The sequence below is a fragment of the Podarcis vaucheri genome (assembly GCF_965113315.1).
Source record: "Podarcis vaucheri genome assembly, chromosome: 12".
Taxonomy (NCBI): Eukaryota; Metazoa; Chordata; class Lepidosauria; order Squamata; family Lacertidae; genus Podarcis; species Podarcis vaucheri.
The window spans coordinates 50,872,655-50,888,035 of record NC_138750.1 but is presented as its reverse complement, the minus strand read 5'-3'; the positions used below and the strand labels follow the sequence as shown (position 1 = coordinate 50,888,035).

The 15,381-nt window shown below is 42.7% G+C and overlaps 1 protein-coding gene across 1 annotated transcript in view; it reads right to left on the bottom strand.

The window, feature by feature from the left end:
• The window catches only part of PTPRN2 (protein tyrosine phosphatase receptor type N2), a 628,995-nt gene that overhangs the window by 516,592 nt on the left and 97,022 nt on the right, over positions 1-15,381 (bottom strand). Inside the window, exon 3 of the mRNA XM_082192202.1 lies at positions 5,022-5,135. Coding sequence (XP_082048328.1) covers positions 5,022-5,135 — 114 coding nt within the window. The remainder of the gene's footprint in view (positions 1-5,021; positions 5,136-15,381) is intronic.

The following is a 15,381-nucleotide window of genomic DNA, read 5'->3' as shown; positions in this document are numbered from 1 at the left end:
AAATTATCAGGCAAACTACTGTTGTCAATTTACGAACAGGTGGATGCACAGCCTGCACGCCGAAATGATTTAAATAAGTAAATAATAATAATTAATAATAATTTTATTATTTGTATCCTGCCCATCTGACTGGGTCCCCCAGCCACTAGACACCCTAGAACTTAAATATACGTTCTATAATAGAAATCAGTAGATTTAATAAGATCCACTGTAACAGCCTGTAAGGGACACGGGTGGCACTGTGGTCTAAACCACAAAGCCTAGGGCTTGCCATCAGAAGGCTGGCGGTTCGAATCCCCGCAACAGGGTGAGCTCCCATTGCTCAGTCCCTGCTCCTGTCAACCTAGCAGTTTGAAAGCATGTCAAAGGGCAAGTAGATAAATAGGTACTGCTCCGGTGGGAAGGTAAACGGTGCTGCTCTGGTTCGCCAGAAGCGGCTTAGTCATGCTGGCCACATGACCTGGAAGCTGTACGCCAGCTCCCTCGGCCAATAAAGCGAGATGAGCGCCACAATCCCAGAGTTGTCTGCGACTGGATCTAATGGTCAGGGGTCCCTTTACCTTTACAGTAACAGCCACAAGCCTTTTTGAATGAAAAGATTTAACATATCTTCCATAAAGTTCCATAAGAAAGAAATGCACATGGAAGATGTAGTGTCTGTATCTTCTACTGTGCTGGAACATGGTTTGAGGTTATTTCTCTGTGCCATCTTAAACTGAATATAATATCTGAGTATTGCTTAAGTTCAAGATTTCCTGCACACATATTTAAAGTAGATCCTATATTAATTACTTTTACTGCAAAGGATATCTTCCAGGGCAATCTTACTGATCCTTTCCTACCATCTAGTGTTGCAAATATGTATTAATTTAAGTTGCATTATTTTACTACATGTGATTCGAAAATTCTTCACCTGCAGACTTCGTTGCTTTTGATGCAGTTAGGAATTGAATCACATGCTCCCTCTGCTTTTGCAAGTAAACAACAGTGGGTAGCTCACAGCTACTAAAAATTTTAAATTACCTAAATAAAAAAAAATTAAAAATTCAGAAAACAAACAAATATTAAGGCAGTAGAAGCATGACAAAAAGCACAGTAGAACACAGCGGTAAAACAAGCAGACCAAATAAATATATAAAGGAGGATAACACATCAGCAGGCAAATAGGGCAAAGGCCTGCTAAAACCACACGGTCTTAAAATAGAGCCTAAAGTGTATTAAAGAGTTCTGGGGAAAGGTTGGTTGGAAGTCAAGATATTTGAGAAGGCATTTTCTATTGCCATAGAAAATGCCTTCTCAAATATCTTGACTTCCAACCAACTGTATGTCTGGTAGAATGAGCCTCTTTCTATGATTCATGACCCCAACTCCACTGCAGATTTGAAAAGCATTTCTCATATTCTGCAGAAAACCTAAAATAATAGCCAAAGCTATGCCAGTAACACATATCACATAAAATGCACCACAGTGCCTGTCATAGTCTCCCTCTTGGACACAGATCCCAGGACAACACTAGTTTTCTGCTGTTTGCTGAAACATACATGAAGCAAGCCTGAGAGCACATACCTCAAAATGCAATGCCTCAGAAGAAGATCTCCAGCCAGTTAAATTAGACTGCAAATGTTGTAATCATCTACTATGGCCAAGCAAAGAGTTCTAGAGCTCTTTTTAAATGGACAAGGGAATTTAAAAAAAAAAAACCTCCTTCATCCCATCACCAGCAAAGCAGATCATTATTATTTTCATGTTATACTTGAGGACGATCCATTTTCATCTTGTCTAGCTGCTCACCAAACAGGAAAATAGGCACACATATAAGGATCCTTAAAAGGGCATCTTCCTTGCATCTTAGGCAGGGCTGTTCTTAGGCAGTGATTGCATCGGATGGAGTGTCAGTCTTTCTCTGCTTTAATTTTTAGCAAGGAGGTATTTGGGTACATGGAACTGCAAAAGTATTTGAAAGAGCGTGCACAGTGTTTGGTGAAATCTCAGAAGCCAGAATTTCCAGCAATAAATATCCTGAATAGCTCTTTATTCTTTCCCATTAACAGCACGAATAGAATAAATTGTGCAAATTTCCTTAGCTTGTGTTTTTTGAAAGAAAAAAAAAGGTACAAAGAGTGAAATACCATGAACTGAGTAACTCTTGCTAGAAGAGTGGTTCTTAAAAATAAAAAAAAACAGTCAGAATGAAATAACTTAAATAACGAAAAGTAAGATCTGAGCTGGCCCCACCCTGCTCAAAAGCAGAGCAAACACTTGTACATGATTGATGGGAATTCCTTTCCACCCTTGCTGCAGATATGTGGGACTGTTACATGTCACATGCCTGTTTACATTCCAGCACAGATTGCTGGAGTCCCATGAGTGGAACATGTATTGCTTTTGTTTTGTGGTGTGGTGGTAATCTGGGGAACCGGGTTTGCGTCTCCGCTCCTCCACATGCAGCTGCTGGGTGACCTTGGGCCAGTCACACTTCTCTGAAGTCTCTCAGCCCCACTCACCTCCCAGAGTGTTTGTTGTGGGGGAGGAAGGGAAAGGAGATTGTTAGCCGCTTTGAGACTCCTGAAGGGGAGTGAAAGGCGGGATATCAAATCCAAACTCTTCTTCTTCTTCTCTTCTCTGAGAAGAACGACAAGGAGAGAGGCCATGTTTTTCTTTGTCCTGATTTATGTATAATAAATGCGTAGTTTAGTATAGTATCCACGCCTCGAGCCTGATCTGTTGTGTGTTTACTCTGCTGAGTAATGTGTGCTCTTGCATGCACGGCAGCATGAGCCGCGGACACACGTCAGAGGTGGATGGCTGATGGATCTCCGCAGCGGCAAGGCTGAGAAGGGAGACCTTCTGGCTAGGGCCAAGCCACCTGGCTTTCCATCCCATGGTTCCGACAATGATATCACGAAAGAGCCAGTAAAACTAATATACTAAGAACAATAACCCCCACATACAGCGTTCAAAAGACCATAGGTGGTATAATTAGCCAAAGGCCTGGGAGAAGAGGAATGTTTCTGTCTGGAGCGTAAATGTAGCAAAGGTTCCAGGTGAGCCTCCCTGGGGAGAACATTCCACAAATGGGGAGCCACCACTGAAAAGGCCCTATCTTATGTTGCCAACCTCTGGACCTCTCACCGAGGAGTTACGCAAAGAAGGGCCTCGGGATGATGACTGCAGGATCCAGATCAGGCAGTCCTTGAGGACTGACTCATTTAAGGCTTTATTGATCAAAAACCAGCACTTAGATTTGGGCCTGGAAACTAACTTGCAGCCTGTGCAGTCGGGCCACGATTGGCATTATATGCTCAAACCATCTTGCCCCGGTCCACTACCAAGGCAAGACAAGTCCAGCGCATCCACTGTCACACCTGTAAAGAAGAAGCAGAGCTGTGTGCCATCAGCATACTGCTGACAATGTACTCCAGATGACCCCAGAATGGCGAGGAGAGCATGCAAGGTCAATGCAGGAACACACAGGAGGAGCCCAGGGTTTCCCATTCTTTCCAAATTGGCTCTGTGAGTCCCTTCTTACATGGCTGGCCAACGGAATCTGCTTGAATGGCCTGTTTATAGGGACTAGATACAGAGCTGTGCCCCTGGGCCATCCATCCTCACATGGGTCCTTACCTATTCCTGACAGTAGTGCCAGTTACAAGCTGCCCTGCCCATGTTGCAGAGACATATTATGTATTCAGGATAGCACCTGAGGTAAGATGCAAAGATGAAAGTGAATGTGGATGACAGGTTTGATGAAGGAGTAGCATGGATGGAAGGCAAATGCATTTTCCAGTAGCAGGTTTTTAAAAGTGAGAGCTGCCTTGCTGTACAGAAAAGGGGGGGGGGGACTGTGACACTCACAAGGAGAATAATGAAAGAATGCACAAAGGGGAAGAAGAGAACAAGAGGGATGGAAGAAATCAAGCAATTTTTGCATCTCCACATTGATTGTAATACTGCAGGATATATCAGATACAGCGCTATAATGTGAAGAAGAACAAAGAGATAAAGCATACAGAGAAACAGTCAGTTCCCCAAATGTTTGGATGGAAATGAAACATTTCGCACAACAAGGTGAAAATCCTTTAATAAAAAGCTTTCTATAAACAGCAGGCAGAACCAGCCTCATATTATATCTGCAGCCTCTAAGAGTAGCCTACCTGGGTCTTCTGAATTAATAGTGATGTTTTTGTATTATTATTTTTTACTTTAATTTATTGATACAGAACCTAACACCTCTTTGATCTCTGCTTTGATCACAGGTGTAATTTGGAAGTAATCAATGACTATAAAACAGGGAAGAAAAATGGAAATTGTAATTGCAATAAAGCTGAATATCTTATTATCGGATAAAACATACGCCCAAATGGCCGAAAATGAAACACGCAGAGGAAAATTGTTACAAAAGAGCGAAAGAGATTTGCTGTGCATTATTTGGCAATGTAATTAATTTTCATAGCCTTTCTTGCTGGCTGCCCTATACAGCCTTACCAGCAGCTTCCTTCCTTTAGACTCCTGAGCCCTGTTGTCATGAAGTTGTGTCTGTGGCAGCTAGTTGCTTGCATTCATCTCAAACAGGAAGGGACTGTTCTTACTCCTGGGAGAAAGTAGTGGAAGGGGGCTTCCAGCCTATTGCTATTTTCAGGTGGGATTCAATCACATAGCAGCAAATTCAGGCTGCACAACTGAAGTTGGATTTGAGGTTTTGTGCCTCCCCAAAAGAGTTGACTTATTGCAATAAGGAAAGACATGCCATGCAACTTCTCCACAAACAAATAGGAATGCATGCTGAAGAAACAGGTTGTCTGGAAGTGACCTGATGATTAACTGGACTGCAACTGGTCCTCCTTCAACAGAAAGGGCAGAAGAGGTTTCTGAATTCTGGGGAAAGAATGCAGCTCATTCCAAGCCTACCTGACATGGCTGGAGTAAAATGTTTCTCTCAAAGCTCTGCAAAAACTGGACCCCTTTATACCAATGAATCGATATATCCACATGCTATCTAACATTTCTGTTCTGTACAGTACCTCTGTGTAACAGCTTCTCTAGGACAATTCTCAAGTGCTGGAGGATGAGCGGTGAAACTTCATACTTGTACACGTCTATCACTGGCACCTGTTGACATCTCCCAAATACTCCATCTGGAGAAGGTAAAAAAGGGGGTGGGGTATAAGGGAAAAGGGTGAATAAATCACATTGATCTATGACATACCTACATACACTAAGAAATTTGCAATATGTTCTGTTACTATGACAGTTGTACTAAACGTGGTAATGAGAAAGAGATAGTTCCTTGGTCACCTTCCCTTAAAAACTGCTACATCCTTTCTGGTAATGCCAAAGCAAATAAATAAAGCAATAACTCTCATGAAAACCAGACTGCCCAGGAAACATGTATGTTAGTTTGCAGAAAGAGGGTTTCTTTTTCCCCTCCCTTCTTTTAATACAGGAGCTATGTAGTAGTAAATGAGTGGTGAATCGATAATAAGCAGCCAAGGCTAGTTTAATGTAGTACCCTCTAATGAATGCAATAAAAGGGAGCGGCTCATGCAACAATGAGATATTAATGGAACCTAATTTATTTAGCTCCATTCCATTCATCTAAAATGACAGACCCTTCTCATCAAGCTCTTTTCATATCACACCTTCTAATTAATTTAGGTCCTAATTAGTCTTTATTTAGAGAATTGTTCATTTCAAGACAAGCTTCCTGTGTGGGAAGAAGAAGATAGGCAGAGGAGGGGGAGTTCAAACATTCAAATTACCTTTCTCCCTTCCATACAAAAGACTAATTTAGAACTCGGGTGCTTATAATATCCTCTGACCATCTGCAGCGCTAGGCTTCAAAAAAATGGGTGCATTTATTGTCTTCACCTGTACACAGTGATCCACAGAAAACTATTGAAAATGCAAAAAGTTTAATTAGCATGCTATTCTTCATACTGCTTGTTTTAATTCAGTAATTACTGCAGATATTGCATTCATAATCAAAAGGGACAGTGCAATTTGACTAATAGAACATAACATTGTGAATTAATTTGGAAGTACCTATTTATTTATATGGAGCTTCAACAAGATGAAAGAGTAGATAGAGGAGGAAACAGCTGCTCTCAACATTCAAACAGTCCGTCTATGGTATTATAGAGTACACACCTATATCAAAGTCATTTAATTTACATTATAAACTGGAATATTAACCTAGATTTGAAGAGATGCAGTTAAAATGTTTTTTTTTAAAAAAAAAACTCTGCAGATTTTCAAGTGTGATTCCTTCCTAACAGTTTGAGCAACGATTACTCCACACAAAAGATTTCTGCCACACCACCATATATTTTGAGTTAGCTTGGGTTTCATATTTCTCCATCCTACAAAATACTGAGTTCTGAAGCTATGGATAGCTTCTAAAGTGATACACGAACGTGTGGTGATGTTTTCCTTCCTGGCAAATGCATGCTTGCTCTATTCTCTACACACTCTTACAACAAAGCAAGCTGGTCTGATGAAATGCTTTATCTATTTTGTGTTTCTCATCCTCGGAGATAAGCCTAGCAACTGCCTTTAAGTAGCTACAAAACAGCTCGGTTGTTCAGAGTATCCCAACCCAACCCGTTTTTGTTTTCAGAAGTTCATTCAATGCATGTGAGGAGCAGGGTTGCACATGCCATTCCCACCCTCCATCTATGCGCATTCCCGGAGAGCTTGGAGAGACCTTGGGGAAGGGCTGTGGCTTAATGGTGGTACAGCATCTGCTTCACATGCAAAAAGGTCCGGTTCCAATCCCTGACAGCTCCAGGTAGTGTTGGGAATGTCCCCATTCTGAAACTGGCCACTACCTGAGTGTAGACCCAGGGTCTCCAAACTATGGTGCATGGACCATCAATGGTCTGAAGAACACTTACAATTTGAATTCTATAGAATTCTATGGTGTTCAAATTTTGATACAGCAATCAGCAATATGAAACCTGGCATGAGTGCATCTTCAAGATCTGGTCATAAGAACAATGGGTGTCTTAAAGCAGCATATTGTTCTGGTGAAGATCATCAGTTGCTAAGAAGCATGTGTTGAGCATCAGAAAGCATTCACATGTGAATCAAAGAGCAAAACTGAAAGATTATATAGGAAGGATCTAAATGGCAATAATTTCTCTCCCCCCCCCCACCTCCTCTCCATCTCTCCCTGAAAGGAAGAAGCTATAGTATGGGTTTTCAAAATGATTCCTTAATGAGGGGAAAAGAGAGGACTATAGAGTCTCTGGATAATAAAATGCTTGATAAGAAAATCACTTTTAGGGCTTGCTAATCAGAAGGTCGGTGGTTCGAATCCCCACAACGGGATGAGCTCCCGTTGCTTGGTCCCTGCTCCTGCCAACCTAGCAGTTCAAAAGCACGTCAAAGTGCAAGTAGATAAATAGGTACCGCTCCGGTGGGAAGGTAAACGGCATTTCCGTGCGCTGCTCTGGTTCACCAGAAGCGGCATAGTCATGCTGGCCACATGACCCAGAAACTGTACGCTGGCTGCCTTGGCCAATAAAGTGAGATGAGGGCCACAACCCCAGAGTCATCCACAACTGGACCTAACGGTCAGGGGTCCCTTTACCTTTAACTCCACTTAAGAGAACACTATTTTTGCTTATCGTCTTCCCTGATACAGCGTCTACTGTGGCACTCGCTAAGTTGATTTCTTCAGACATCTTTCTCCGTGTCTGAAAAGGTTCTAGCTACACTCATTCAGCTTTCCAGGCTTGGGAGAACTCGTTACAATTCAAAGGAGTTAAGTTCTACTTTTATGCAGTGAAGGAGCTGTTTTAACATTTGCTTTACCAGCATGCCCCCCCCCCCGGGAGCTGTTGTTCCCTTTAAAAATAAAGAAGGATCCACTACGGAACCATGGGCTGCATCTGCCTACTCCAGCAGCCAAACTGCACCACATCGTAAGGACACTATCCTGCAAAAAGAATACCAGCCTACTTTTTATGTGATATGATATCTCACAAAGCCAAAGACAGTTGCTCTGGTGCACGGATGGGGGATCTCAGGCCGGTGTGTGTGTGTGTGTGTGTGTGTGTGTGTGTGTGTGTCAATTGTGGCTATCCCGGCCTCTCTATCTTCCCAAGGCACATTTCTTCCCAGCCTCATATCTCCAGGCTTCACCCCTCAATAGCCCTGGCTCTGTACCCTCTTCAAGTCCTTTTGCCTGCCTGGAAGATGTGCTTGAACTGTGGTAATGCCTCATGTTTCCCTGCCTGGAGAAAAGAGGTGAGTGTAGAAACCTCTCACTTTTGCTGTACAAACGTAACAGCCTCACCTGTTGCTCCTCCCATTTTTGCCTCTGGCCCAGCACACCACAGACATGTGGCCTCTGAAAGGTTGCCCATGAGGGAATGTGGCCCCTGGGCTGCAATGGGGCTCCACCCATCCTCTAATGTAAATGTCTCTCTCCCTTTTAAGGGATCCCATAAATTCTGCGCAAAGCTGAAAGTGAAATTAAGGTACCTGAAGTCATTCCTAAAATTGTGGGACTTGAGGATAGTTTTATGCCACAGCCCTTGACACACTTCTTTTCATGTTCCTTAAATTGGCTGACTTGAAATTGCATTCGGTGACCTTTAAATGGAAGGGAAATGACATCTGCTTCTAATAATGCAGTTGCCACACTGAAGCACTTAAAACACAGTTACTGTGTGCATTCGAGCTCCCTACATTATCGGTAGGCAAACTAAGGTCCGCGGGCCAGATCAGGCCCAATTGCTTTCTGGATGCAGCCCACAGACGGTCTGGGAATTGCCACGTGAATCGCCAGCGTGCATGTTCTTTCCCTCTCCCTCCCCCTCCCTCACATGGCGGCGGCAGCAGCAGCACCTCCTCCCTCCCTCCTCCCCGCCCTGCCTAGAGGAGGAAGGGGGCTGGGCTTTATTGGTGCCAGCAGCAGAAGTGCTTGAGCGGCCGCCATTTTAAGCAGCCCCTCTCTGGAGCCCTTTTGCGCACCGCTCATTGTCCCTCCGGCAGCACCACCAGCCCCTGCCGCTCACAAGACACAGGTAAGCAGCCACTGGGGCTCATGGGGCTCTTGCATCACCCTCCCCCAAATATAGTCTGGCCCCCCACAAGGTCTGAGGGACAGTGAACTGGCCCCCTGCTGAAAAAGTTTGCTGACCCCTGCCGTACATGGATTAGCCTTCACTGCAAGTTTTTAACCATTGGACTTGGCACAGTGTGAGGAGGGGGCAAGGCTATGATCTTACGCCAGAATGGCTTCCTGCACAGAGCAGCCTCCATGGGAGTCACTTTCAAAGAACTGGTCACCAATATACAGTGGTACCTCGGGTTAAGTACTTAATTCGTTCTGGAGGTCCGTTCTTAACCTGAAACTGTTCTTAACCTGAAGACCACTTTAGCTAATGGGGCTCCTGCTGCTGCTGTGCTGCCGGAGCACAATTTTTGTTCTCATCCTGAAGCAAAGTTCTTAACCTGAAGCACTATTTCTGGGTTAGCGGAGTCTGTAACCTGAAGCATATGTAACCTGAAGTGTATGTAACCTGAGGTACCACTGTACTAATATTTTCTTGGATGGTCTGAGTAACTCAAAACCAGGTGAGTTTTCAGACAACCCCTGAGTGTGTCATTCTTCCTTTAAATAAGAGAAGAGGCACCTCCAGCTCTTGAAATGATGTTGGTCTTAAACTCCCATCAGTCCCTGGAAAGAGGAGAGTTGAAAGACCATAGGTTCCCCATCCCTGCTGTAAATGAACACAAGAAGCGGGAGGAATCTAGTCCAGCTCTGCTCAGCACAGGATTGCGGTTTCCTCATGGGAAACTGTCCCAGCAATGGCTCCTCCCTTGGCTCAGATTGTGATTGGATGTGCAAACTCCAAAAATAGAATGAATGGCAGTTGACCCAAAGGTGATGCTTCTGAAAGGGGCTTTGCTCAACCAGTTCGCTACAAGCAAACTGTAATCTGGCCCAATAAGGAAAGCCTGATTCATGCTTAATACAGTGGTACCTCGGGTTAAGTACTTAATTTGTTCCGGAGGTCCGTTGTTCACCTGAAACTGTTCTTAACCTGAAGCACCACTTTAGCTAATGGGGCCTCCCGCTGCCGCAGCACGATTTCTGTTCTCATCCTGAAGCAAAGTTCTTAACCTGAAGCACTATTTCTGGGTTAGCGGAGTATGTAACCTGAAGCGTATGTAACCTTAAGCGTATGTAACCTGAGGTACCACTGTACTCCATATACAAAGAAAAATTTCTCACCAATATCCAAGCTTGTCAATTTTTTTAAAAGTTTGTATATAACCTTCATTTTCTGATTGATTAATCTTGACAGGAGTTCCTCCACAAAGCCCTACCTACAAGTTCTTCACTCATTCAAAACTGCACATGGGAGGGAATATGGCATCATGGAACAATATCTATATTAGTAGATTTTCCAGCTCATTCTTCACTTTGTACAGCCATCCATAGCCTGTGGGGTATTTCTGTTAAAAATCTTTTCCCAGAATCTCTCTTCATTAGAGCTAGTCAAGGTGTTTGGGTTTTGCTTTGTTTTTTGCTTCTTCTTCTCATGTTCATTCTACTGCAGTAGTGGCTGGTGAAGGAGGTTTCTCAGTAGAAACCACTGTTATATTGAGAAGGGACTGACCACACTGGCTGCTGTACTCCCTGCCTCCAATAACACATCTTGGCATGTGAAATTGTGTGTAGAAATTCCCTCCTCTATTGCCACACAATGGAGGATTTGACTAGCGAGCTGCCTCATCAGCCACAAGTGTTCTGTTGCTTTTTTTCCTACCTTAAATTTAATTGTTCTAGAGCAACAGCAGACAACCCGTGACCCTCCAGATATTGTTGGGACTCCAACTCCCATCAGCCCCAGTCAGCATAGCCAATGGTCAGAGACAGTGGGAGTTGTAATACAGAAACATCTGTAAGGCCATAGGTTTCCAACTCCTCTTCCAGATAGCAGAAACTAATTTCAGACAGCCATCATCCCCACTCCACATACTCCCAAGAGACACTAACCTTTTTTCTGATTTGGCTCATTTTCCCCCAGCAACGCTGCAAATAATCCTCTCAACTGTCGCAGTCACTTATATACCAATTTTGCCTCTCATTTAATTGCAAAACTGTCATTTGAAGCTTTCGAAACCTCTCCCATGAGGCAGCTCTCAGACTGCTTGTGTTCACACTGCTTTTGGTTAGAAAATAACTGTGGGTTTCAAATTTTATTTTTTATTTTTGTGTAGAGCTCACAATAGTTTGAGAACCTCTTTTGTAGACTCAAACAACTGTAGTTGGGCAGAGAGATACTTCTTGAATACTGTGCAACCGTAATGAGACTGAGAGAGATTTGTTTTCAAGTGGATTCGGTATGTTGTTAAGCAGACCACATTTTTATGATGTGAAACTATTAGGCTGCTTTAAACAGGTGGATGCAACCAACAGTTGCAGTTGTAATCCTGTTACTATTATGACACAGTACCGCGTTTTATATGAGATTACTCTGGAGTAAGTTACATTAGGGTCACCAACTGAGGATAGAGAACTCCAGCTTGGCCCCAGAATGATATTGCACAGTAACCGGTGGTTAAATGTTTATTTTTCATTCTTTCATTTGTTGCAAAAGGGATTCCAGAGCCATGTTTTCTTTCCAACATCCCATTCCAACATTAATCTGGAAAGATCTCAGGGCACCAGTTGGACTACCCTGAAGTTAATGGTTTGAGGCTTGAAGCTTAAGGATGCAGACGGAAAGCAGCACAGATGCCTTCTTATCATGGTCACCCTTCCAAAAAAATAAATAAAAGTATTTACTCTGGAACAAGGGAAGAACTTAAGCCACAATGCACTCAATTTAATGAAAGTAAAGGTTTTGGTGTTTTGTTTTGTTGTTGTTGTTTTGTTTTTTTTAAGTTACTACCGTAAACCTGTCAAGCAAACTTGGTTCGCAATAAAGCTCATTCTCCCCAGCTGCAGTCATATTTGGAGCTACCTGTTAAGGGTGGGAAGATGAGCACCAGGGCAGCAAAAAGGAGGTTTATCTATGGCAGCTAATCTCCTCAATCAACAGCACTCTGCTCTGCTCAACAGCCGTTGCCAAGTAACAGGCCAGAGCTTCTCTTATCGGCTTCCTAATGTTTCATTGACTATTCAGACAAGAATAGAAAGCTGTGACATGGAGGGTTATATGCAGCACAAAATGAAAACGGCGCATTATGTGGGAAGAAAAAGAGAAATCTTTTAGTCCTTTTTTCAAAAAAACACACAAAATATCTGGATAGTCAGTGGCTATTGTGCATGTCCTCCACCATCACCTCGCCCACCAAGCTAATTTTCTGCACTGCTCATTCTAAACCACAAAAAACAAACAGGGGGAAGTTATAAATTTACATGCATAAGACTCTTTTGGTTTTTCTTGGTAAGAGCTCAGCCATTCATTGACATCACCAATTCCCTCTATAAAGGAAAGCAGCCATTTCTCAGTTGCACGTTCCCCCGGCAGATCAGAGTACTGGTGGCAATGATGAAGGGGATAGGAATCTTTGTACATTATGCCCTGCTTGTAATAAAGGCAAATGCATGTCAAATTGGCAACGTTAAAATTTTATCTACAGCAACATCTCTCACGTACACAGAGAAGGATAGCAATTTCCAACTGGATCATTACTCATACAGCCTCTGCACTTTTTTCCCATCACATTCCAGGTTAGGCACAGGAAATTTCTTGTTTAATACTTTGATACTTCAATAAAAACCCGATTTTCAGTGCAGAAGCATTTAATTAAAAACCTTAATTATGAGATGGAGTTTAAAAACAGGATCTTCTGTCATTCTCTCTTCAGGGTAATAAATAATCAAAAATTCTTATGCTTATCTTACTAAATGTTACATACTACTTGGTAAGCACGTGGTATGAATACTTCCAATCTAAAAAAAAACAAAAAACCTTATTTTGTAACATGTGTTTTATATCACATTCATAAATATTGGCTGCACAGGAATTTCCTCAAAATTCGCACTCCTGTAAAGGAAGACATGAACACAGCACCAGAATATTTCACTAAACCACATGGATACAATATGTGATTTATTGACATATTATGCAAATACATACTACATAGACAGAACCATATCTCACATTACATTTCAGAGGCACACATGAAACTCTTTGGAGTAACATATTCCATGTCATATAGGATCAGAGAATCACAATGTATACTTATGGTATATTACAGAGTGAAGACCAAGAAAGCTAAGTGCACAGGAAGAATCATTTGCAACAGAAGTTACTATCTTGACTTAGGGCAGAACTACATGTTATGAATTTCATTGTCGTTCCTTTAGAAGATTATTTTTTTCAGGTATTGAAATCTGCAATTTGAAGTGGAAGGCCAATTTTTGGGGTGGGGGTGAGAGAAATAATAGGCTTCTTAATACTTTTTCCTACATGTTGTTTTTGCAACGAAAATTGTCCCCTCTAAACTGCTTCCCATGGACTGTAAGAAGATAAAACCTTTCCATTCTTAAGGAAATCAGCCCTGAGTGCTCACTGGAAGGACAGGTCCTGAAGCTGAGGCTCCAATACTTTGGCCACCTCGTGAGAAGAGAAGACTCCCTGGAAAAGATCCTGATGTTGGGAAAGATGGAGGGCACAAGGAGAAGGGGACGACAGAGGACGAGGTGGTTGGACAGTGTTCTCGAAGCTACCAGCATGAGTTTGACCAAACTGTGGGAGGCAGTGGAGGACAGGAGTGCCTGGCGTGCTCTGGTCCATGGGGTCACGAAGAGTCGGACACGACTAAAGGACTAGACAAGCTGCTTCCACTACTAATGAAGAAAAGATACAAGTAGCAGCACCTTTTCCCCCACCTGGACTTAACGAAATCGTGGCACAACTTTCAGATGAAAAATAGCTCAAGGGAAAATGGTTAAGAAGCCTCGTTGCAACACAGTGGGCAAACTGCAGCTGCATTATAATTTATAAGTACCAGCAAAACTATAAGTAACTATAAGTATCTTCTAGTTATTTCATAACTTGAGTATCATCAAGCAAGTAACATCAAGTAAATGACAGATAGATACAGATACATAAATAGTTACAGACAGAAGCGATAATAGTTGGATAAATATAGCTATAGAAACAGATATAGACCTATGTCTGTATCATAAGATGTAATCCATTGTGGTACTAACCACTGTACAGAACATAAAAGTGACAAGCAGATGGACAAGATTAGAGTGGGTGGAAACTACATCAAAGTAATGGAGAGGCTGGATTATATATTTCCCACTTACATGTAGTTATGAACATCAGCACAAATTGACCCAGGTTGTTCTTGTATTGTGCTGCTTATACCTCACAACCCAGGGGAAAGTGTTGCAAAGCTCATTAGAAGAAACGAGCGCTCAGACTGAAAACACACAAAAAACACTTAGCACTTTCAGTGACATCTAACTGAAAATTATGTTCCAGGTTTCTGTGTTGTTCACCACAGCAGAAGACAAGCATCTCAATTTGAAAAACCATTTAAATAACCTTTATGGAGAGAGAGAAAAAAGTTGTCCTCTGATACCCAGCCTTGTTCCAGAGAATACTTTTGTTGTTGTTGTTTACATTTACATTACTGTCCCTAAGTGGTGACTTTTCCACAGCCTGTGTCCACAGTTACCTGCAACTACAAGAGGCCCATTTCCTTCTCAGACGGGATTATGTCTGGCTTTGGACCTGACTGGGGAGCAATCAATCAAAACCATCTCCACAGGTGGAATCCCAACAACCAACTTCCTTACATCCTGCTCTCTTCTCCTTGCTGCTGCTGCTCAATGTGGTGCCCTCAGTATCAGACATGACATTCCTGTCTGCATCTGATTCCCTCAGTCCCCCTTCCCTGCCCACATCCATCACGCATGTGCTGCTCCCTGTTGCCTTCAGATGGCCCCAGCCCAGCACCAAACCTACCAATTGAAACAGCAGGTTGATATTGCTATTTATCTGTTTTTCACAAGACCTCGGTATTCACAATAAATAAAACTGGAAATAGATATCACCCCTTACGAAAAGCCCACTGTGAAAGATCTTGCTCTTTCATACAGTGGTACTTCGGGTTACATATGCTTCAGGTTACAGACGCTTCAGGTTACAGACTCCGCTAACCCAGAAATAGTGCTTCAGGTTAAGAAATTTGCTTTAGGATGAGAACAGAAATCGTGCTCTGGCGGCGTGGTGGCAGCGGGAGGCCCCATTAGCTAAAGTGGTGCTTCAGGTTAAGAACAGTTTCAGGTTAAGAATGGACCTCCAGAACAAATTAGGTTCTTAACCAGAGGTACCACTGTACTTTCCTATGTGCACATGCAGATACAGACATTCCCGTGCACCTAAAAATGGGGAA